This window comes from Neolamprologus brichardi, chromosome 17 (assembly GCF_056152115.1).
Source record: "Neolamprologus brichardi isolate AB-2024 chromosome 17, ASM5615211v1, whole genome shotgun sequence".
Taxonomy (NCBI): Eukaryota; Metazoa; Chordata; class Actinopteri; order Cichliformes; family Cichlidae; genus Neolamprologus; species Neolamprologus brichardi.
Genome location: NC_142120.1, coordinates 26,301,225 through 26,325,444, shown reverse-complemented (window position 1 = coordinate 26,325,444; position 24,220 = coordinate 26,301,225). Strand labels below are relative to the sequence as shown.

The 24,220-nt window shown below is 41.1% G+C and overlaps 1 protein-coding gene across 1 annotated transcript in view; it reads left to right on the top strand.

The window, feature by feature from the left end:
• The window catches only part of adcy1a (adenylate cyclase 1a), a 63,663-nt gene extending 40,668 nt beyond the window's left edge, over window positions 1-22,995 (top strand). Inside the window, exons 16-20 of the mRNA XM_006797852.2 lie at window positions 12,440-12,586; window positions 13,816-13,914; window positions 14,378-14,492; window positions 16,717-16,841; window positions 20,367-22,995. Of these exons, the coding sequence (XP_006797915.2) occupies window positions 12,440-12,586; window positions 13,816-13,914; window positions 14,378-14,492; window positions 16,717-16,841; window positions 20,367-20,696 (816 nt within the window). The 3' untranslated portion in view covers window positions 20,697-22,995. The remainder of the gene's footprint in view (window positions 1-12,439; window positions 12,587-13,815; window positions 13,915-14,377; window positions 14,493-16,716; window positions 16,842-20,366) is intronic.
• The last annotated feature ends 1,225 nt before the right edge of the window (window positions 22,996-24,220 follow it).

Sequence of the window (24,220 nt, the reverse complement as noted above, 5' to 3'; positions counted from 1 at the left end):
TCAGTACAGTGCATGTATGTGGGTTTTGAGAAGTTTAGTTACTGGTTTTACATTTTCAGGAGCTTATATCTGAGGAATTTGAAGGTTGAAGGTGGAGGGAAAAATCTAAAAAGCATACATTTCCAAATTTTGTTATATCTTATCAATATTTTTGTTCTGTTACAGTAGCAACAGTAATTCCAGAATTGCTGTTACTCAATTTGTTCTTTGAATTAGGAAGTAATTTCAAATTCAGTTTTTCACATTTTGGTTATCATCTTATGTCTTAAGTATTATGTCTACAAGAGATATGGTTAAATAAGTAATGAATAATAAAAAGACATACTAGTAAATCATATCATCTGTATGGCCCTTACAGGTCATACAGATTTGCAGACACTTTGAAGGGACCATAGACTCCCATTGTTGGGAAATTATCTCAGCTGTTTAGGACAATGACACTGCTATCCTAACCATTTGTTTTGAAGCACTTAATTTTAGCATTTCAGTGACAACATGATGTCGTGCTAAAATAATTTTCTGATCATTACATAATACAGTAACTCAGAATAAGAAGGAGAAATTAATTTAAACTGCAACTTGACGTGTTTGCAGAGACACACAACTGTGGGGATATGTGTTATGCTCGTTCCCACTGTAATAAAGTAGCGTTGCTAGATTAAAATGTCCTCATTTATTTCATATTGGGCCTTGGTACAACCTCTTAGTTCTCTCTCAATCCCAAACCTCGCTCTTTAGCCTCATTCCTCTCAAGCCAGCTTAATATCATTGGCTGTGTACCTCAGATGACTAAAATAAAGGTATCTATTCTCGGTGACATCATGCAGAACCAAGTGTAGAGAAATATGCATGAAACTGCAAGCAAAGAAGCCTGCGCTTTAGGCTTTTACATATGGCCTCATCATTTCAAACTTTATGCATATGACAGTAAATGTGAAAGCATGTGATAGGTTCCCTTTCATCTTCAATACCATTTTGAACAATAGAGGAGTTTTATGGCTACTGTGAGAGTACTGGAGGCTGGAATTTGTTAATAATAATAAAAAGATAAAATAGTTCCTTCAACAATCGGTGGGGCTATACATGAGACGATGTAGGATGGTCTGAGGCTGAGACTCGTAAACACAGGGGGGAGGAAGTCAGGAAGTATGTTTCCAGCACATTGGTGACCCCACAGAGTTACGGTGTATAGAAAGGCTTCCTCTCTTTCCTCTGGGCTAAAGTTCACTCATATACTGTATTCATAACACAGCACAGTGGGACTCCACTGCCTGGAAGTTGTGCAGCTCCAGCATAATAATTTAACCAAAGTTTTCCATGCACATGAAACTGCAGCTTTGACCTGCAGGCATGCTGATCTCATCTCATAAATGATCGTTGCATTATTTATGTAGCTCTAATATATAGACGGTATTGTGATTCACGGCAGGTGATCTGCTTCACATTCGTCTTTATTTTCTAGCTCTATTACTTGTTTTAGTTTTGTCCCCTTTGCAATATGTCTTTCCTGAGGATCGTTGTGTTGTTATTTCTTAAGGGGGCAATTAAACCAAACGACACAAAACAATATGATTTAAAATAGACTATAAAAATATTTTAGTCATGTCACTGCAAGAATTCCCAGCACTTAGATACTCTCAGATTTAGTGAAAATCATTGCACAGATATCTGCTAAACAAGTCAAGATAAACTGATATTATTATTATTACTTCTTATTTTAACTTTAATGTATTAATGTAGCAAATATGCCCTTCACATTGTTTTAACATATGTAACAGTAGTAGTACAAATCAGTGGTTGTCACCTTAACATTCAATCTGGGTCACTGGGATGAGCAAGTGACCGGCATGCTGAAAAGCTACTGCAGGGGTCCATGTTTAAGTCAACCCTGCACCATTTCCTTGTTGTTCCCTCCTCTCTCTCCTGCCTACTTCGCTGTTGTTTCAACCATAAAGTCTAAAGGGACTAAAATCCCTGACTGCTCGTTTTGGTTACAGCAGGCACTTGGGCGAGCTGTGTCAAAGGTCTTCCAAACTTGGGGCTTCTTAAGGACACTGGGGCTGTTTTTGCTTTCTGTTCATTTGAATTAAAAGGTCTGGATCTGTTCTTAAACTCTTCCACAGACTTTGCTGTATATTTTAAATTAACATATATTTATTAGGAAAGGGTGTTTTTGATGTGTATTAAAAATGCTTTGGTTTAATGTGTTTACACCTGCTGCATCTGATTGATTATGCATCAGTATTTTACAGATATAATGACATTAAGGTCGTCTTAAATCTTGTTTTCCTTGCAGTAAGAGAATATGCAAATATCAAAATCAGGATGTTCAACTGAAGAGCTCCCCTAAGCTTGACTTCAGCTGGTAGTTTCCAGTGAGTGTGTATAGTACAGTTCTGTCAGGAGGATTACATTTAAATCAGCATCCCATCAACTGTAGTATGTATTTGGTGATTTGGCTTTAGTCTGGGACGTTCCTGCCCTTCAGTGAGCATTCACAGAAAGCCAAAAGACAGTGAAACCATCCACAAGACCCAACACAGTTTAGAGCAGGCATCACTTACAGAGAACTAATAGTAATACTATTACATGGAGAATCCAAGGTGAAAGTACGTTACAAAGTGTTTGTCAGAGGGGGGCAGAAAATGAAGCAGCCAAAATAACTAACATGTCATTTACCAATCAGGCATCAGCTGATGTCTGCTGTCAGTGATATCAGTTGATCCGCCAGGGTTGCTAGCTAAACTTATATGTAGTCATCTAAGTATGCTTTGAAAAAACTAATGCAAACACACACGCCCATAATAGAGGGAAAGCAGGGACTTTATTGTGAGTGAAGGAAAATGAAACTTTAGTGGTTAGTGGTACACAATGAGAAAGTATAGCGACAATTTCAGGAGAAATGCACCAGGGATAGTAGTATATTGCTAAGAGTATGCGTTACACCCTGAAAACAGGGGAAAAGAATCACGAGAGTGATTATGACTTGCGTCTCTCATGCAGTCGTTTATTGCAGTGCAAATGAACAGAAACGTTTCACATTCTGTACTGCTTAATGTCACATGGTGGAAGAAAAACACTAAATAATAAACCAAAATACTAAAGTGCTTACTATATATGCCAGAACACGTTTCCTGACCAAATGGCTGACAATAGCGGCGTTTTTAGCTCCTGCCGTTATCTTACTGGTTATTACACAGTACAAAACTGAGGCTCAAAACCGCCACGTATGTGCACAAAACTGTAATATAATGCTTCTAACGCTTACAAAACAATAAAGGATTACCTCTTAAATATCTTAACAGTGTACACATTGGAAATATATCAACTTTTAAACACTTTTACCTGAAAACAGGGGGAAAAGAATCATGAGAGTGATTATGACTTGCGTCTTTCATGCAGTCGTTTATTGCAGTGAGGAGAACGCGCGAAAGCCCCCTAGTGGAGAATAGAGACACTACTAATTGATCCCAGAAAAGGCTTACTAGCCGATTAGAGATGTGTAGATTGCAGTTCTCTTAAGTAACTTGAAAACCATTAATATAACATGAAAAATAATAAACTCTTAACCATTTTCTTACCATATTTACATTATTTTCGTCCTTATATCAACTGATATGAATTAGTATTAACTGAACAGTTTTATATGCAGTAGTCACAATAGTCCTTCAACCTGTAACACTCTCCCCCACTCAAAAAATGTCATCCTGACATTATACCAACAAATTGCTTTTCAGTTTATATTCTCTTGTAGTCAGGACATCAACAGTAGAGTGAACCAATGTCCTCAATTCTGTGGGTTTAACACCTGTTTCACCACAGTCCATCACTGGTGACTGAAGACAAAGTCTATAACCAGTCCATATGTGAGTCTTCACAAAGTCTATTGTCTATGGTTATAATCCACAGATGGGGAAAAGTTAATGTCTTTTTCTTGATGACAGTCTGTAAGTACAGTTCTCAAGTCATCAGTGAAAAAGTGTCAGCTTACATTTGCTGGAGTCCATACAAACCAATGGGCTGGGTGCAGTATGACTGCACAGCTGGAAACCATGGAACTAGGCCCGGGTACACAGGAAGCAGTTGCGGTGCTGGCTGAACACTGTAGCAAGATGGGGTGCCCAGTTGGTCATACGTCATCCGTCTTGGCGGGTGTCTCTTTCGCTGTGGCCGCTGAGGTGTCTCCTCCTCAAGTCTCTCGAGTACAACAGGTGGAGGAGGGGCAGGTATGTCACCTGCAGTGGGCTCTGCCTCCTCACAAGTTGTCTCCACGACAGCTGGGTCTCCAGCAAGAGGCTCTGGTGTTGGTGCAAGAGCAGGGGCTGAAGCTGCGGGCTGAGACGTTGCTGTGAGAAGTTCTTGTTCTGATGGCTGGGACACAGGTTGAGGTGGTGCGTAATGACAGCGGTATTCATCAACACTGCCCTCATCATCAGAGTCTGGCACAACAGCGACGGGTTTATCAGTCTTTTTCTGTTCATGTCTTGTACGATTATCTTTTTCAGGCACTTTTTAAAAAGGTAAGTGGTCACATGACATAAGCAAGTTTCTGTGAAGCACTCTAGAGCGCCCTCTGCCTCTCTCTGGTCTTACCTCGTAGATAGGGAGGTCAGGCCCAATTTGTCTGACTACTGTGTGAACAGTGTCCTCCCACTGTTCTCAGTTTCTCTGGGCCTCTAGGTGTCAGGTTTTTGACCAGAACTCTCTCGCCAGGTTGAAACACATAACTACTTACTTTTGTGTCGTAGTGTCTTTTGCTCTTTTCAGCAGCTTTCTTTGCATTCTCATTTGCTATAGAGTATGCTTGTTCCATGCCCTTTCTCCATTTTTCAACATAGTCTCTGTGATCACTAAAATCTGTTTCTGAGTACAGTCCAAAGAGCATATCTACTGGTAGCCTGGGTGACCGTCCAAACAGTAGGTAAAATGGGGAGTAGCCAGTGACTTCACAACGTGTGCAATTATATGCATACATTAACTTGTTGATAGATTCCTTCCAGTTTGACTTTTGTATTTCAGTTAGTGTTCTAAGCATTTGCAACAATGTCCTGTTCATACGTTCAACTTGACCGTTCCCCATTGGGTGATAGGGTGTTGTCCTAGAACCGGCCATGCCACACAGTTTCTTGAGCTGACTGAATAGCTGATTTTCAAATTCACCTCCTTGGTCATGGTGAATGCGACAGGGGAAGCCAAACTTTAGGGCATAGTCATTGAATATCAGGTTTGCAGCAGTTTTGCGTGATTTTGAGGTGGTGGCATAGGCTTGTGCAAAACGTGTGAAGTGGTCAGTTATCACTAGAATATATTCATAACCGCCTTTGCATTTTTCAAGATGGAGAAAGTCTATACACACCAGCTCAAAGGGCTGCGTAGTTACAATGTTTGTTAAAGGAGCTCTTGTTTCATGGCTGGGCTTTTTCTGCTTTACACAGGAACAAACGTTGGTCACATAATGCTCGATGTTTGCCTGCATGTGTGGCCAAAAGAAGCGTTCACATATCAAAGACACTGTGCAATCAACACCTTGATGGCCCATATTATTGTGCAGCTCTTCAAGTACAGTCTTTTTGAACTGATCTGGCAGGACTAGCTGTTTACAGGCAGAAGTGAGTCTGTACAAGATGCCATTGTTATCTAGCGTTAACTTGCCCCACTCTCTGAACAAGCATTATGTCTTAGGGTCAAATGTTCTTAGGGCAGTGGTTTTGAATCTGTCTGTTTACACTGTAATACAGGGCTTATAACAGGATCAGACCTTTGCGCTTCATTAAGCTGTTCTTTTGGTATGGGTGTGAATGTTGCTTCTGCTGGCTCACCTTCTGCTGTGACTGACATTGCTGCAGCTGAGAGTGTCCATGTGGCAAGTGTGTCTTTCTGTACCTCAATGGCCTGGATAGCAGCTGCGATAGTGTCCGCTGGCACTTCCTCAGAGCAGTCTCTCATTAAGGTTTCTACATCAAGTGGCATTCTTGATAAAGCATCTGCGTCACCGTTTTCCTTCCCTGGTTTGTACTTAATGGTGAAGTGAAAATCAGCGAGCTCAGCGACCCATCTTGATGTGGTGGCATTCAGTTTGGCTGTTGACAAAATGTACGTTAGCGGGTTGTTATCGCTATAGACAGTAAATGTTGGGGCATAGTACAAATAGTCTCTGAATTTGTCAGTGATAGCCCACTTCAATACTAAAAATTCTGTTTTCCTGCATGGAAGTGGTAGTTTTTTTCAGCTGCTGTTAGAGCACGGGAGCCATAAGCAATAACTCGCAGCTTACCATCTTGTCTCTGGTACAAAACGGCGCCTAGCCCTATGTGCAAGGCGTCTGTGTGTACGATGAATAGCTGTGTGAAATCTGGGAATCGCAGAACTGGTGGGTGGAGCAAACAGTCTATTAGTTCCTCAAGCGTACTTTGATGCTGGTCAGTCCACACGATTTGTTTTGAGGAGGGCACAACTTGACTGGCTCTCTTTGGTCTTGCCCTTGGCCCTTTTGTGGTGTCTGAGTTCTCTGGGGTTTTGACAGCTTTTAACAGTTCATACAAACAACCTGCTTTTCTGGAGAAGTCTTTTATGTATTGCTTGTAGTAGGAGAGAAGGCCTAACATTTTTCTGAGCTGACCAACATTTTGTGGTTTTATACCTTTGAGTGCTTTGACTGCTTCAAAGTCTGCAGGATCCACTTTACTGCCCTCTGCAGACATTATTCTGCCCAAATAGCGCACTTCAGACTTAAACATGTCACACTTACTTGGCTTAAGCTTTATACCAAAGCCTCTCAATCTCTGGAGCACTTTTCTCACGTCCTCCAAGTGATCTTTGAATGTTTTGCTGTAAACTAATGTGTCATCCAGATAGGGGATGCAGATGTTGTCGCGCAGTCCATCCAGGCACTCTTCCATACAGCGCTGAAATGCTGCAGGGGCATTCATAAGTCCAAAGGGGATGCGAATCCACTCATATAATCCCCAGGGGGTCACAAAAGCAGTGAGTGGACGACTTTCTTCTGACATGAATCTAAAAGCGAAAACCAGGAGTTTCCACCCAAACTGTCCATAATGTCCTGGACGTGTGGGATGGGCTGGCGATCAGGATGGGTTTTCCGATTCAGGTCTCTGTAGTCTATGCACAGTCTTAAAGTACCATCTTTTTTTCTAACACAAACAACTAGTGAGGAATGTGACGAGTCTGACTTTCTGACCAGCCTTGTGCTATTAAATCATGCAGGTAACTTTTCATCTCTTGGTAGAGCGGCCGTGGCACAGGCAGGTATGTGCGTTTGACTGGTTCGTTGTCTTTGAGTGAGATGGTCATTTTCAGTTTTTCAATAAAGCCTATATCATTGTCTGTTTTAGAGAAAGAATGGCATTCCTCTCTGAGCATCTGTTTCGCTAATACTCTCTGCTCTTCACCCAGGTGGCTAAGATCTACAGGTGGGTCTCACTCTTCACTAGAGCTACACTGGGCTTGTGTATTTGTCTGGTTAACAGTAGCTCAGACCTTCTCAAAGTGTGGGGCCCGCCCCCTAGGGGGGGCGCGGTATGAAAAGGAAAAAAACAAAACGCTTGGACACTGCTAGCACGGGGCGCCCACACAAACGCAAAGCAGGAGATGAAGCATCACTGAATAGGTTTCCAAACCAACTTCATTCTAAGCCAAAGACTAGAAAATATGGTGAAGCATATCTTCCCTTTGGTTTCACCTGCACAAGTGCCGAGGTAGGTCTCCCCTGCAGAACTGGTTTTGCCTTCGTTGGGAGCACGTGTTGGGCTCTTCAAATCATATAAACACTTGTTATAATAACTAACTACTCCTGACAATTTGGAGATGTTAGCTCTTTATAAAGTAAAGTTACAGCGGGATAAAAATAATATCAGGCTGATCCTGCCACGATTTGTTCCCCTGGTTCAAATCACGGACAAACAGTATCCCACAGTTATTTATGTTTTTAAACCCATGTATTGATAGCAATGTTGAATATTAAAAAAAAAACAACTACACGTAAAATAATCACACCGTGACACCTCTGCCTTTGTAAATGGAGGGACAGTAACTGTGTGTAAAACCTGCAGATAGTCAGATTAACAGTATTTTGTGTCTATCTGCCATTCTGCAATTCATCTCATGTAAACAATAACGTGGCACACAGCGTGACATGAAAAAGGCACATACCTTTGACGTTGCATGACGAACTCTGTATTCCTCGTCCACACGTAAACGCAAAAAAGGAGTTTTAAAAAATCACAGTTTTCGGTGATTCCAAACGCTGTTTACGTGTGGACGAAACAGCTGCGTTTTCAAAAATACCCGTGTAGGTGCGGACGTAGCGTAAAAGAGTTAGTAGTTTATTTTATTACTATCTGTAATTTATTGCAGATTACTTGTATTTGCTTAATTGTTTACTAAATGTTTGAGGTGTGAAATAAACCGCAATGGAGCAAAATATGGGTGTGTGTGGTTGGAGGATGTGTTAGTGTGTGTGCGTGCGTGCACGCGTGGGGGGCGCAAACATTTTTCTTGTAAAACAAAGGGGGGCCCAGCAAAAAAAGTTTGGGAACCACTGCAGTAGCTACAGATGCGGCTGTTTCAAACACTTGGGCAGGTAAAACAGCTGTAATAGTCTGAACCGAGCCAACTAATGTACGGCCTGGAATGACAATTTCATGGTCAGTGGGGTTAGAGACACCTAGTGTTATGACGGGTAAAGTACCCTTCTTAACTTTAACCAAAGTGTCAAAAAACTCAAGATTGTCTGGCCACTGAGGGTTTAAGTCTGGCTCAAATATCATGACCATGTCTTGTTTAAATGGCCCTGCTGCTATACGACCCTCAACATGCATGTGGCTTTGTTTAGGTACAGTAATACAGTCTTTCTTTGTCATTACATTGTACTTGTCAACTGTATCTGCACTAACAGCCTGTATAAAAGCTTTCACCTTGTGTCTTTTGAGGCCGGGAAATGCTTTTCTCACTGTGCTGTACAGTTTAGCTTGGTCAGTCTTATTCACAATGTATTCAATGACATTGTAACCTATAATAGGGCATGTGAGCTGAAAACCTTTCATTACCAACATGGAGATGGTCAATTTCTCAGTTTGTTCAGTTCCGGAAACAAGTTGGAAGGTTGTCTCAACCCACCCAAGATATGGCATGTGGGTCCCATTTGCTGCGGTCGGGGTGAGTTCAGATGTGTCCATAATATCGGCTACATCTCTCAGTTCTGTGTGTGGCAAAAAGTCCTTTTTCCATTTCTCATCGATGATCGACACCTGTGAGCCTGAATCCCTTGCTTGAAGCCTGTGGCCGTCCAGGAGACACTCAACCAGACATTGCCTGCCCACCAGAGATGTGACTTTGTGAGGGGTGTTTACATGAGCTGGCGGCAGTGGTACCTGAACAGTCTCATTGTCTTTGTTAGTCTTTAAGCCAGTGCATTGTCTCTTATGTTGTCTCCAGTGTTGTTTCTGGCATGCTTTTGAACAATAAAGTGTGTTTTTACATGCTGAACACTGTCTCATGCCTGACTTTTCTTGTTTACAGTTGGAGCAATGTTGGGACTTGTGGATGATGGGCATGGTTAACACTCGTCCCTCGGTGGTAACCATTGGTGGTTTAAATGTTTCTTTTTATATGGTCTCATACCTCTGCTTCTACATCCAGCCTGAAAGTGTTCTCTACTCCCACAGAGGTAGCAGTGGGTGCAGCGCTTGTTGACTCCATTGTGCTGGCAAATGTGGCACCTCCTCTCACGGCAGGCAGGACTACCTGTGTAGTGCTGTACAGGATACTGAGGGAGTGGTGCTCTTTGACGGGGGCCCTGGAAGCTATAATACTGCTGTTGCTGCTGGTCCCTATCATACTGCATAACTGGTGGTGGGGCATATGACTGAGGATCAGGCACCGGCTGCTGTAGAGTCTCTTTAATCTGAGCTATCTCTGCACTGAGACCTTTCAGGGAGGCTACACCTGTCTCAAGCTCCGCTAACTCAGTTAAAAGCTCGGGTGGTATCTTAGCTTTAACTTCTTTCACAGGGTTCTTAGCAGGTGACACATCATCTGACTGCACTGCACTCACACTTGTAGCAGTCTGTGATGCTAAACATCTTTTCTTGTTTTTCCTTTCTGCCTCATTGGCACAAGCTATATTTAACCTCTCTAACAGGAGTTCATCAGGTGTCTTAGAGTCTAACAGGAGTGGCTGCATATCTATCCTGACACTGTCACTCTGGAAGCCCATGAGTATGTTGTGCCAACACATACGCTGGACTAAAGCTGGGTCGTATTTGAGTCCTGACTCTGACTCTTGGGAAGCGAATAAGACTTTCTGCTTTAGATCTAAAACTCTCATCAGGAAGCTTTGAGCAGTCTCTTTTGGGGTCTGTACCTCAGAGGCAATTTGTTTATAGAGTTCGGTGGCGCTCTTCTCTTGGAAATGGGAGCGCAGGCGTAGAGTCGGAAGGGTGAGTTGAGCTTTTCCCTCCAAATAGCTGCGTAGTTGTAGACCTGGCAAGATAGCTATGATGACAGCATCTACAATGTCAAGCTCTGAGTAGCCTCTGCTCAGTCCATTTTCGATCTGGTGAGCAAGACTGGAAAATGTCAGTTTATTTTTTTGATCTGGTTCACCAATCTGGCCTGATATTTTGAAATCTTTCTGCCAGTAAGGGCTTGGTCGTTGGGGGGCACTTGACACAGATGAGTTAGGGACAGAGCGATTAGCTTGGGAGTGGGAACTAACCGCTGTGTTAACTGCATTAGCTGTCTCTGTTACCAGTGAGGTTGCAGTGTTTAGTTGCTCTCTGTGCCCTGAATAACCCCCTCCATTTGCATTTGGTTCAGTCTCAACAATTGTCTCTTTCATTACGTCAGCAATCTTATCATTAAGCAACAACAGTTCTGACATTCCTTCATCCTCAAGTACTGTTATACCTTCTCTCTCAATGTGTATTTGGATGTGTGTTAGCAGTGACAGTCGTATTTTTCTGCTAACATCTATTTTCTCTGCAATGCCAAGGAACTCGCAGATTGACACTAGTTGATCTTTGGACAGAGTGTGCATTTCACGCACAACCTCTTCTTGCAGCTCTTCCACCGAAGACATTGTGGCAGTAGGCAGGAAGAATTTTGCATGTACAGGTGACGCTGAGCTGAGTCGCTTTTGCAGCCCCTGATGATCTCTGGCTGGCCTCAAGAAACATGCGCTAAAACACAGCTACCAGTGCGCCTCGATAGCATACTTTCCTCGCTGCAGTCTGCCTGGGTTGTATGGGGGGATTTGGCTGGCTTGGACTACGATGTGCAGATTGTGGACACCGGACATCTAAGCAGCTATCCCAGCGGTGCCTCCAAATGTTACACCCCTGAAAACAGGGGGAAAAGAATCACGAGAGCGATTATGACTCTCATGCAGTCGTTTATTGCAGTGCAAATGAACAGAAACGTTTCACATTCTGTACTGCTTAATGTCACATGGTGGAAGAAAAACACTAAATAATAAACCAAAATACTAAAGTGCTTACTATATATGCCAGAACACGTTTCCTGACCAAATGGCTGACAATAGCGGCGTTTTTAGCTCCTGCCGTTATCTTACTGGTCATTACACAGTACAAAACTGAGGCTCAAAACCGCCACGTATATGTGCACAAAACTGTAATATAATGCTTCAAACGCTTACAAAACAATAAAGGATTACCTCTTAAATATCTTAACAGTGTACACATTGGAAATATATCAACTTTTAAACACTTTTACCTGAAAACAGGGGGAAAAGAATCATGAGAGTGATTATGACTTGCATCTCTCATGCAGTCGTTTATTGCAGTGAGGAGAACGCGCGAAAGCCCCCTAGTGGAGAATAGAGACACTACTAATCGATCCCAGAAAAGGCTTACTAGCCGATCAGAGATGTATAGATTGCAGTTCTCTTAAGTAACATGAAGCCATTAATATAACATGAAAAATAATAAACTCCTTATATCAACTGATATGAATTAGTATTAACTGAACAGTTTTATATGCAGTAGTCCTTCAACAGTAGTCCTTCAACCTGTCACATATAAAAATAAACCAAGTAGTTTAATTGGGATTATTTCTTAAAAATGAAAAGTTTCCTTTAGAAACTGTACACAGCCCATCTTAAGAGCACTGTTACACTCTGGGAAGAGTGCAGCGTGATCAAAAACCAACTTGCTTTATACAGGCAGACATTACAGCTAAAGACAGCTGAATACAAAAATGGCTGCAAAAACACTATGGACATCAGGATGAAGCATGTTTATTTGTTGGGGTTGTGATGGCACCGGGTAACTGCTATTTAATACTGACAACAGTCTTGCTCAAAGATTCAGTAAGCGAACACAATCTTCCATATGCAAATATTTTTTCTTCTTTGGTAGTATGGGTTGTTGAATTATTTTTATTGAATTGTTCTACCCTGCAGGATCTGTACTACCAGTCGTACGCTCAGGTCGGAGTGTTGTTCGCCTCTATCGCTAACTTTAATGACTTCTACATCGAGCTGGATGGAAACAACATGGGAGTTGAGTGTCTGAGGCTGCTCAATGAGATCATCGCCGACTTTGATGAGGTGACTGAAATAATTTGTTCCATCAGATCATCCATAAATCTGCAGCATTTTATATGTTTTTCATGTAGTGAATCTTCTGGCCAGCAGTGCAATTTTCAGAGATGATGTGGCTATGACCAAGGGTTTAGAAAATACTGTTTATTTATGGAATATAAAAAGCAATGGTGGCAGCTGGGAAAATAAGGAATTACTTACAGATGCTTTTTGGCCAACTTGAATCTATAATCAGCTGCACAAAGCATTCATTTACTCAAACATGCCAAACAAGTCCATTTTAAATTGTATTCAGATTAGTTTGTCACTTGTAATATACTCACGCTCACCACTTTATTAGGTATACCTGTTTAGCTGCTTGTTAATGACTGATATCTAATCAATTAATCATATGGCAACAACGCAGTGCATTTAGGTGTGTAGAGATTGTCAAGACAACCTGTTGAACTTCTGAGCATCAGAATGGGGAAGAAAAGTCTTTTAAGTCACTTAGAATATATTGGTGCCAGACCAGTCTAAGTATTTTCAGAAACTGGGGTTTTCCCTCACAACCATCTGTAAGATTCACAGAGAATGGTTTGGAAAAAGAGAGCGTTTCTTTGAGGTTACAAGGCAGTTAGAACTGCCTTGTAGATGTCAGAGGAGACTGCTTTGAACAGAAAAGAAGGCAACAATAATTCAAATAACCATTCACTACAAGTAATACAGAAGAGCATCTCTGAACAGAGATAATGTGAAACCTCGATGCAAAAGACCGCACCAGGTGCCACTCCTGTCAGCTAATGAGGGCAACCTGAGGCTACTTTCACAGGGGCTCACTAAAATTGGACCACAGAAGACGTCGCCTTCTCTGATGAGTCTCAATTTCTGCTGTGACGTTCATATGGTAGGGTCAGAAAATAACACTAAATCATGGATCCATGCATCTGGTTGGTTGTGGGGATGTAATGTAACGATGTGGGTGATATATTCCTGACATACTTTGGGCCCCCTTACTACCGACTAAGCATAATTTAAACACCACAGCCTACCTGAGTGGAGGCTCAGGTAGTGTAGCGTAGTGTTCAGATCATCTCAAATGGGTTTCTTGAACTTGACAATGAGTCACTGCAATCAAATGGCTTTAAGAATGTGCAACCAACAAATCAGCAGAAAATTTGATTTGAATTTTCTTGTTGTGGTAATCTGTTTCTCCTGTTTTTGTCCAATTTTTCCTTCTTTTTCCCCACTTCCAGCTGATGGATAAAGAGTGCTACAGGGACATTGAGAAAATTAAGACCATTGGCAGTACATACATGGCTGCAGTTGGGCTGGTTCCTACAACTGCTTCAAAGGTAGACCTCCACTAATTATATTTATCTCCTGAATAAGGTTTTTGCACTTGTTTACAGTGTATTTGCACATTTGAAAACTGTTCTGGGTGTCCAGGGTACTGTTGAGAGGACTAGCCTTTCCAAGTTTGTGTTCTCTGAGTGCTGATCTTTTAAACACTGCCACATTTCACACCACAAAATCCTCTGTGGGGGATTACTGGTATCTGTGGTGTCAGCATATTCTGCTTTCATAAAGTGCATTTAAAGCCCACAAAGCTGCCAAACAAAAGAGCCCTTTATGCAACTTGCTCCCAAACATCACGGTTTCACTTTTGGGTAACCCTTAAGCATGTCTTTGTGGTTTCTGTAGATACATATGCATGTTACCACATCAGGAAAACAGAAATGAAGGCTAATATTGCTTCTTACTTCAGGTTTATTTCTGCATTAATATGTCACATATGTGTCTTCCTCTGATTCTCAGGCGAAAAAGTCCATCACCTCACATTTATGCACCGTGTCAGATTTTGCCATCGAGATGTTTGATGTCCTGGATGCTATCAACTACCAGTCTTACAATGACTTTGTCCTCAGAGTAGGTGAGTGAAGAGATACACATACACACTCTATGGCCTATAAATATGGATGTCAGAACTTCTGACCTATTGCACTGGACACCGTGAACACTCGGTGCCGCTAAGCTTGGGAGGAAATGCATCACAGAAAGAGCGTTCCCCGCAGGAAGCTCGTCACTTCGAGACCTGAAGTTCTGGGTTCCATTGTGTTGGGTATCCTGTGGGGAGCCTGCAGCTAGAGCCCTTGTTTAATCCCAGTGAAACCTGGTGTACACAGTGCCATCCTGTCTGCAGCCTAGGTGGCTCCACATGTAGAAACTGCCTCTGTTTGTGTGCTTGGATGGACTTACTCTGCAAAAATGCAACTCTTGGTAATTTTTGCAATTCTGGATTTCCAAAAAGGAAAGAAACCAAAGTTAGAACTTCAATATGCGCCATGTTTCTGTCTATCACTGAAGTCCTTGGGAAATATTTACATAGATGATGCAATATACTGATGCAAAAATGTCTTGAAAACATGTATTTTCATAGTTTTAGAAATGATATTGATATAAATGATATGAAATTCTTGCAGTCATTTTTTACTATCATAAGTATACTAAACACTTCATGAAAGTTGCATTTGCATAACATTAATATTATATGGAAATGACAGATAGACCAAGCCCATTGGTCCCTGTTGGATTAAACTATTGCTTGGGTGTGAGTTTAAACATGTGAAATTACAAGAGGCCATGTCTGATAGATTTGAGCAGTACTTTATGGGGTATAAAATATGATGCTCTTTTAGAACAGTGCTAAAATGTTTAGTGTATCAGAATGACAGTGTGTCTGTTATTGTGCATGTATTATTGTGTAATTTCCTAACAGCCTTGCACTACATGTTTTCTGTGACACTAAGAGTGTACACAAAGTTTTTCTGAGAACTGTCATCTATACTCAGTACTCTTTGGATGCTAATATTAGGTGCAGTGAGATTTAATTGCATGTATTGTGTTTTAATAATCACACAAATCAGTAAACTACAGTTACAATAAGAGAAGAAGTAGCATAAAAACATCTATTGTTGCTATGGTGTTATTACTATTGCTTACTGTGTGCAATAGAATATTATGGTAACACACCAGAACTGGGAATCAGTGAACCTGTTATCACTCATTCCCATTCTTCATACCCTCCTTTGCAGTGTTACTGGGAAAAGAAACACTGTGTATGCCACATGCATCCTCTGGAAATGTTATCTTTGGCTTGCAACAATGCTTTTCTTCTTACTGCAGCAGCAGCAGCATGTTATACTGCTGGTAAAATGTGTCTCTTAGCACTAACATAAATAAACAGATCATTTGCCCTTGTTTCCTAAAATATTTTTCAATTGCTAATAATTAACCTGAAATGCTCTTTCTGAAGAGCACGAGTAAGACGCTGATTTTTGTAGGAGTTCAAATATTGTCTTGAAAACTAAAGTGATTCAGGCCATGAGTGCAATCAGAGAAAAACTATAACATGCCACTTTCATTCTGACGTAAAGAAAATGGTCTCTTGGAAATTCAATTCAAATCAGTTTTACTTACAGAACACCAAATGGTCATCATAGTCACATCAAGATGCTTTATGTTATAATGTGAAGATCCTACAATAATACAGAGAAACCCCAACAATCAGATGCTCCCCTACGAACAACCACTTGGCAATAATGGGAAGGAAAGACTGCCTCAATCTGCCTCCCGGGAGCTGGTTCCATAGTAGAGGAGTCTGAGAGCTGAAGGCTCTGCCTCCCGTGGTACTCCTAGGAACCATAAGTATCAGGCCACTGCTTATTTAACATAAGAAGTGGCCTCATTATTCAGTCCCTTGTATGTAAGAAGACACTAAGTTTCATTCTGGATTTAACAGGCAGCCAATGAAGAGAAGCTAGTATAGGATATATGCTCTTTCTTTCGCATTTTGGATCAACTGAAGGCTTTTTAGGGACTTTTTACAACAGCCTAATAATAACGAATTACAATATTCTCCAGTTTAAAATTAATGACTGGTCCAGACAGGAATTAAATGAGGAATATGATCAAAACTTTTTCTTCACATCTAATCTGCTGTTCATAAAGGAAAAGTTAAAAGATATGCCACCAGCTGCTGAAAAACGGTGGGTAAGTCTAGCTGTTTGGTGTATGTTAGTGGAAAGAGAAATGAATCCTATCACTAACCAACACTCAGCAATTACTTTGTTCTCATTTCTTGTTGTTAACACCAGGCATCAATGTGGGCCCAGTGGTGGCAGGAGTGATTGGAGCCCGGAGGCCACAGTATGACATCTGGGGAAACACAGTGAATGTAGCCAGCAGGATGGACAGCACTGGAGTACAAGGAAAGATACAGGTACAGCTCTTCAGTCCACATGTATGTCTTCTCTGTTACCTATTCTTCTTATTTCTATTCCCAAATGTAACAATATACAGATCTCACTAAGATTACAAGCTGCTGCTGTGTTATGAAAATACATGCAACACAGATCAATATTGCAGTCATAGATAAAAAATAAAAAATAAAAACAGCATGAAGGTGTCCAGCGAAGATTAGAGTGCTATTTGAACTAAAAAGTTAGCGGTTTTGGGGTAACTTTTCTCTGAGTTGGGTGGTTTTTGCTGGACATATCTGAATATTAAGGATGTTCCTTGAAAGCACTTGCATAGACTCATAAAATAATCTCTCTCAGTCATGACCTAAGACCCTCCCGAAGCATGTAGTGGTGTATTTACCTGTGGAGACTGTGGCCTCTGAGTGTTATTTTTATACATTTAGGGCTTTCCTGGGGTGCTTTCTTTGGGCAGTGAGTGTGCTGCCTGTAGCTAGTAACAGCAGCTGGTGGCACTTTAAATGCAGTGACCAGTGACCAAGCACTGCTGTCTCTTTTGCGCTCTGTAAGTAAAGCACATGTTTCACTGATGGAGACTCAGTGAAGCACAGTAACACTACACCACACCACACATGTGGAGGTGTGGGCGTGTCTATGCTGTGCCGTAAAACATAACCACCGTGAAGCAATCAGAAAACAACTGTTTAATTCTCTGCTGTGCTGTCACTCACACCGCATAGGTAGATCAGTCATTCTCTGGCTCGCTGCTAGGCCACTGCTTTCTTTCTCTCTCTCGCTCATTGAGTCGGGATAAATTTAGAAAGAGTAAGTCAGTTTGAATGTTTGCTTTACAAACAGTTGCTGCATACTATAGCTTTTTATTATTGACATGACTAGTTCTCATTTGACGAAGGTAAACAGATTAGAGGGTGTTATTTGGAAATAATTAGAAAAGTTCAGATAAAGTTCATGTATTTCATTATTTTCATATATTCAATTCAATTTTCTTTATATAGCATCAAATCACAACATCAGTCGCTACAGCTAAAACCTAACAATCAGAAGCTCCCTTTTAACAGGAAGAAACCTCTGCCTGAACCTGGCTCAGGGAAGGGCATTTGTTGCGACCCACTGGCTGGGCGGGTGGAAGACAGGACCACAGACACAGTGTGGAAGATGATGACTAAATACAGTGGTGTATAGACAGAGTAAAAGGAGGTGATTGAAGAAATAACACAGTGCATCATGGGAAGCCCCCAGTGGCCTAGGCCTATTGCATCATAACTAAGGACTAGTTCAGGGTCACCATATCCAGCCCCAACTATAAGCTTGATCAAAAAGCAGCTCAAAATAAATAACATGTTAACTAAGATACATAAACTTTACAGTCTTCTCTGCTAAAACTTCGATGTCCAAACGGTGCTGTTCTAACCATGAATTAGAAAAAAGAAAAATAATGTTTTTAGTGATTAGAGCAGGAATCCTACAGGATTCGGTTCTCGCCCACTTCTTTTATATGTAAATGACTTTGCTTTATACTTGAAAGGAAATTTTCTTATGGTAAATTTTGATTTCGATAGGGTAAGTCTGCTTTCACAGCATGACATGAAAACACGAGTTGCCTCATATTGTGTGGATGTTTGCCCATAACAGTGAAGGAAGGTGGAGGAGTACAACCAATAGCGGGATTTAGGTTAACATATTTTCAGAAGGTATCAGGAAGTCAAACTAGCAACATACATACATTTAGACTTATTATGAATGGGCCTTGGGGGTCCAGGCTGGTCCAAAAAGTCACATTAATTACTCAAGCTCAAGTTAATTATTCGCACTGCAAAAACAGCCCCACATGAAATGAGCCAAATATTCTAAAATATTGTCTTCTTTTGAGAAAAAAAAATCTGTCATTGGGGTAAGCAAAAGTTGCTTGACTAGAATCCTTAAAACTACCAAATGAATCTAACTGCTGTATGCCTTTAAACTAGACAAAACTGTCTAAAATTTATGCTTAATTGTAGAAGATTTTCCTAGAATAAGCTTAACTTTCTTGTGCAAAACTTGCTTGTTAAGAATGTTTTTTCGCTTTAGGCAAAAAATAAGAAAAAAATTTTTCCCCCCTTTTATTTTAGTGCATCTGTAGCAGCTACATAATCAGCATTACTGTGGAGGACTAACCTTGGAGCAGATATTCTTATGCAAATTGGACTTTGGGAAGTTCCCTTCCTGTTTATTTAGCACAAAAATAGGTCATTCATCAGCTTGTGCAGCTACAATGTACTAAGGACAAAAGTAGTATCCGTTTAGCTTTGAAATCAGGTGTTTTCAGTCACAGCTATATAAAATAAGGCACCTAGCCATGCAGTCTGGCTGTACAAACACTGGTGAAAGAATGGATCATTCTACACAGATGAATATAGGCATGGTACTGTAATAAGATGGTACTTTTGCAACAAGTCACTTTGTGAAATTCCCTCCCTTATAGATATTTCACAGTCAACTGTAAGTGGTGTTATTGTGAAATGGAAGCATTTAAGAACCACAACAACCCAGCCATGAAGTGGCAGACCACATAAAGTTACAGAGCAGGGTCACTGAGTGCTGTGGTGCATGGTGCCTAAAAGCCAACACTGTGCTGACTCATTAAACCTCCTCGGGCATTAACATTTGCACAAAATTGTGAGCTTCGTGTCATGGGTTTCCATGATCAAGCAGTTCCTCTAGGTGTAATGTGTAGGTGTCCCAGTACTTGTGTCCATAGAGTGGAGGTTTAAAGCATGACCTCACTTAAAAATTGCAAAACAAATGGAGATGTGGTGACGATATGTTGTGCTCATAGTTCGCTCCCCTAGTATGTGATAATTTGACTGATGCTCTCCTGCGCCGAGAGAAAATGTCTCTCCTGTTTGTCTCCAGCTTTGTATCTGCAATCAAAGATATTGATGATATGCTCAGAGTGAACCTGCTCTGATCTGTGAAAAGCACAGAGTACCAGTGTGCCAGTTCTGGTAGTCTGTTGCCACTAGGGCTTCAGAGTGCCAGGCAGTGGGCACAGACCTCACTGGAGGGCATTGGGCCCTTAGGTCACCGTCATGAAGTCTGTTTCTGAGTGTTTGGTCAGAGACATTCACACCAGTGGCCGGCTGGAGGGCATTGTGCAGCTCTAACAGTCCTCGTGCTGTTCTTCCCTGCACAAGGGATGGGTTAAGGACCTTCTGTGTGATTCCTCGCTACCATACAAAATAAATATTTTTATTACATTTTCTAATATTAAAAAAATATATACTAAAATAAGAAGATTACCGATAGTTCCTCCTTCTGTAAGATCCACTTTTATCTTTTCTTTTTGTGTTCAGGAGCAGATGTAATTCTTTGCCCACATAATATTTTTATTTGTCTTTTTTAAAAAGCATATTATTGTTGCTTCATTGTTTGCAAACTCCTTATATATTTACTTGTGCAATCTCTTGTTCATTTTTGTCATGTCGTAGGTGTGTCACGGTAAAATATTTGGTCATAAAGCTCATCAAACGTCTGTGTGCCTCCACCAGGTAACAGAGGACGTCTATCGCCTCATCACCAATTACTACAATTTTGTGTGCCGTGGCCAGGTCAGTGTGAAGGGCAAAGGTCAGATGCTTACATACTTCCTGGAGGGACGCAGACAAGGCAGCAGGCCATCTCAAACCCAGCAACAGCCTGGCAACGGTGAACGCCGTGCCAGTGCGTTCGCCCACGGCAGTGTTTGCACCAGGCTTAGCCCCGCCCCAACGGTGACCACCTACGCCGCCATGAGGACCCCAAGCCCAAGTGTGGCTAAACCAACCACATCCACCAGCACCACCAGGTACCTGCCCTCTGTTCCCACTGCAGTGGTGTGAAGGGCACTGTCTCCATCGTGACTACGAAAAAATAAGAATGTAAGAGTGGAGGTGGGTGAGTAACACAGATGGCTGTAGCAGAGAAAGGCGATTTAAAGAGGAAAGGTTGTTCTCCACTCTTCTTCTTCTGTCTGTGGAAGGCAGGGAGGTTGAGACACTGATCATCCAATGGGAAGCCCGGATTTGGGCCTAAAGCCTGGAACCTGAGGCGTCCTCGATCAGACTGTCCCTCCACATTCAAACCCTGTTTGTTGTTTCACACAGCGGGATGTCATGAACAGGATACAGGATGCCACGTTGCTCTGTCATCAATCAAAGGCCAAGGATGTCTCCAGGATTTCATAGCCGACTGCCAAAAAACTGGATCCACCACTACGATAAACTAAATAAGCATAAAAATAAAAACACATCGCAATGCACAATTGAAAGTGTAGCACACAAACCTGTCACAACAACATCTAAGAACGTTAGCTGACTCTTTTCTCCCCGTCTAAAACCAAAACAGTGCTGTTGCCTTAGCGACCACTCTTCACAATGAGATTTTTGCCATTTTTTTTGTTGCCTTTTAGATTGATTTATCAGATTAATTCATTTTAGGGGCATCATTGTCCTAGAGACAACAGTGTTTAAAGTGGTTGAAGCCAATTGTGGAATTTTAGATGGCAGTTAATGACACGAACTTGCCAAAATACAACAAGGCGTTGCCTTTGACCATTTGTGGGTGGTTGATGCTGTATGCTTCATTTCTGCCCCTTCGCTGAACCCCTCGTACATGAGGCAAGCTCTTGATTCAGTGAGCCGAGCTGCTCAGCGTCTTTAAGTGCATGATGCCACTGCTGCATTTCAGTCATGTGTGCTGTCTGTTTCCCTGTGATGCTTGACTTCCAGATTCTTCCTTGTCAAAGTGTAGCAATAAAGCAGTTTGTCTCCTATCTCAGCCTATTCACTCCTTGCATGCTGTAGCCAGCTGGATCCTACTTTGACCTGATAGTGTTTGTAGCCAATAGAGTGTGCATAGCTAGCCACACCAGTCTGTATCTGTGGAGTTGAAGCATGAATTAGAAAACCTATTTTTAGTATTGTGCGAGTGTGATTCCTTCTTCCTCAATGAATTATATTTAAAAAAAGAGAACTTTTTTTCTGTGTGCTTGTTTACAAAGAAATATTTTCTAGTGTTGAAAAATATTCTGTTCTACTATTTTTATGAACTCGAAGCTGCTTTGGAAAGGGGGGAAAAAAAGAAACCTTCTGTTTATGAGGAGATTCCCACAAACCTCTGTGTCTGGATTCCTCATGCAAACCCAGATGATTTATTTTACGATATAGCATGCTACTCACAGTATGGCTTACCACAGCCATTAACTTTCCTCTAGTCTGTATGAGCATGCACTGCCTGGAAGCCTGCAGATCAAACATGCATGCTTTGATGAAGCACTAATGCAGGCGGAGCAGCGGACACACGTTGACTGTGTTTTATTATAGTCCTCATGCATGCGCTAAAGGTAGCGGTCCTCTTGAATGTAAGGTGCTTAATTGACCCGTGTCTTCTTCATGAGCTTGGTGTGCAAACCTTTTTGAGGACATATTCAGGATAGATAGACTTCAGGCCTGGGGGGGAGAGGTTCCTCCTCCTCCTCCTCCCTGCTCCTGCTGTAATCAACAGGTAGCTGGTTTTCTAATGTGCCAACCTATTTTCATAAACATATCAGACTTTTTCGTGTTGAGCTGTAGCACAACTGAATGCGTTGCTACGGTTATTGTGGATTTTCTTTTGTTGGATGCCTGTATTTTTACTGTTTGAGCTGATTGAGTTTTGTTACTCAAAATTATGGCAAGTGTCGATTTTGATCAGATTTATTTGGAACCTGACAGAAATTACGTTGGACTTATCATATTTAAAATAGATTTTAAATCTATATGGTAGCTTGAGTGCTTAATTTAAGTTTATAAAAGGTTTAAAATGAGGATTTTTTATACACTTGCTTTAAACAATTAATTGAAAGTTGATGAAAAGGAATTGTGTACAATATTTTTCCTGTAAATTGGATATTTTCATACTGTATGATACGGGTTTCAATTGTTATATGTAGGTATTACTAGCTATTATTGTACATTGTAGAGATATATTATGGATGATACAATATTTGTCAAGTTCTTTTGTTGAAGATGTATTTATTGAGATGTTTTATGTGAATGTAAATTTTGGTAAAGAAAATATTTTATACTAAAATATAAGTGTTTGCACTGCAATTATATTGACGTACGATGATTATGAAGAATAAAGCCAGTGGAGATGTGTCTCCTGGACTAAGAACTCTCATTCTGTGCTTATTTTGAACAAACACAGACAGAAATGCACATACAGAGTGCATATGGAGAGGACACGAAACTCAGTTAAACAGTTACGTAATGCTAGAAAAACAGAGTAGCTCATGTAAGAAGTTGGAGCAACATCGGGGTCAGTGGCAGTTTGACTCCTCTGGTGCTGCTCAGCATTGGCGGCCTCGCGCTGACGACATAAACACGTCTGCTCTGGTAAAAACATGTCAAAGGAGTTAAGTGTGTGGGTGTGTGTACAATATGCCTTAAGTTTATTGCTCATAACGGTTTAAATGCAACAGATACACATAATAAGGGTCTATTTTTTGGTTTGTTTTGCAGAAACTACAGTGCAGGGTTTTTTTTATATTGTGTCAAATCATAAGACATCTTAGGCAAACATCTAGAAGCGAGTGTCACAACTCAACAATCTTCAAGCATTCACTAGACCAGGTATTTGCATATAAGGAAACACCAGTCAAATGTGATAAGGATCCACAAATCTACTAAACACAGTCCACAATCCACAATGTATATTTTGTCTTGTCTCCATCCCCTCACCCCTAACCGGTCGCAGCAGATGGCCGCCCCTCCCTGAGCCTGGTTCTGCCAGAGGTTTCTTCCTGTTAAAAGAGAGTTTTTCCTTCCCACTGTGGCCAAATGCTGGCTCTTAGGCCTTGAGATGACTGTTGTTGTAATTTGGTGCTGTATAAATAAAATTCTATTTGAATTAAACACTGAAAGAGACCTAAAGTTAAAGAACAATGAAATACTTTTTGTGTTTTATACTTTGATGTACTTTTCTCCCATGCTGAAGCAGAAGCTTTGATGGTTTGTAGAACATAGAAAGCTGTGATGTTAAAACTAAAATGAACAATCAGCACACATACATGGTTGAGAGGACAATTTCAGTGGGTCAGATTAGGCTGAAACTGTTTCTGTTTTTTGGTTTTTCTTTTTAGGCCAGGTTGTAAATATGCTATAAAGTTGGATATTAGGATTACACGTGGGAGTCTAGTGGGATTAAGAGCAATCTTTTTAAATATTTTGCACTGCTTTCATTTTTCTTTCCCCAGAGGTTACCAATTCATGGAAACTCAAATTCCCCACCCACCCTTAGGTAGGACTTGGCAAATGTGGGGAGGAAGAAAGCTTTAACAGGAAACATTTACAGTGCTTAGGGCACTCCTCCTGTTTAGGGCAGT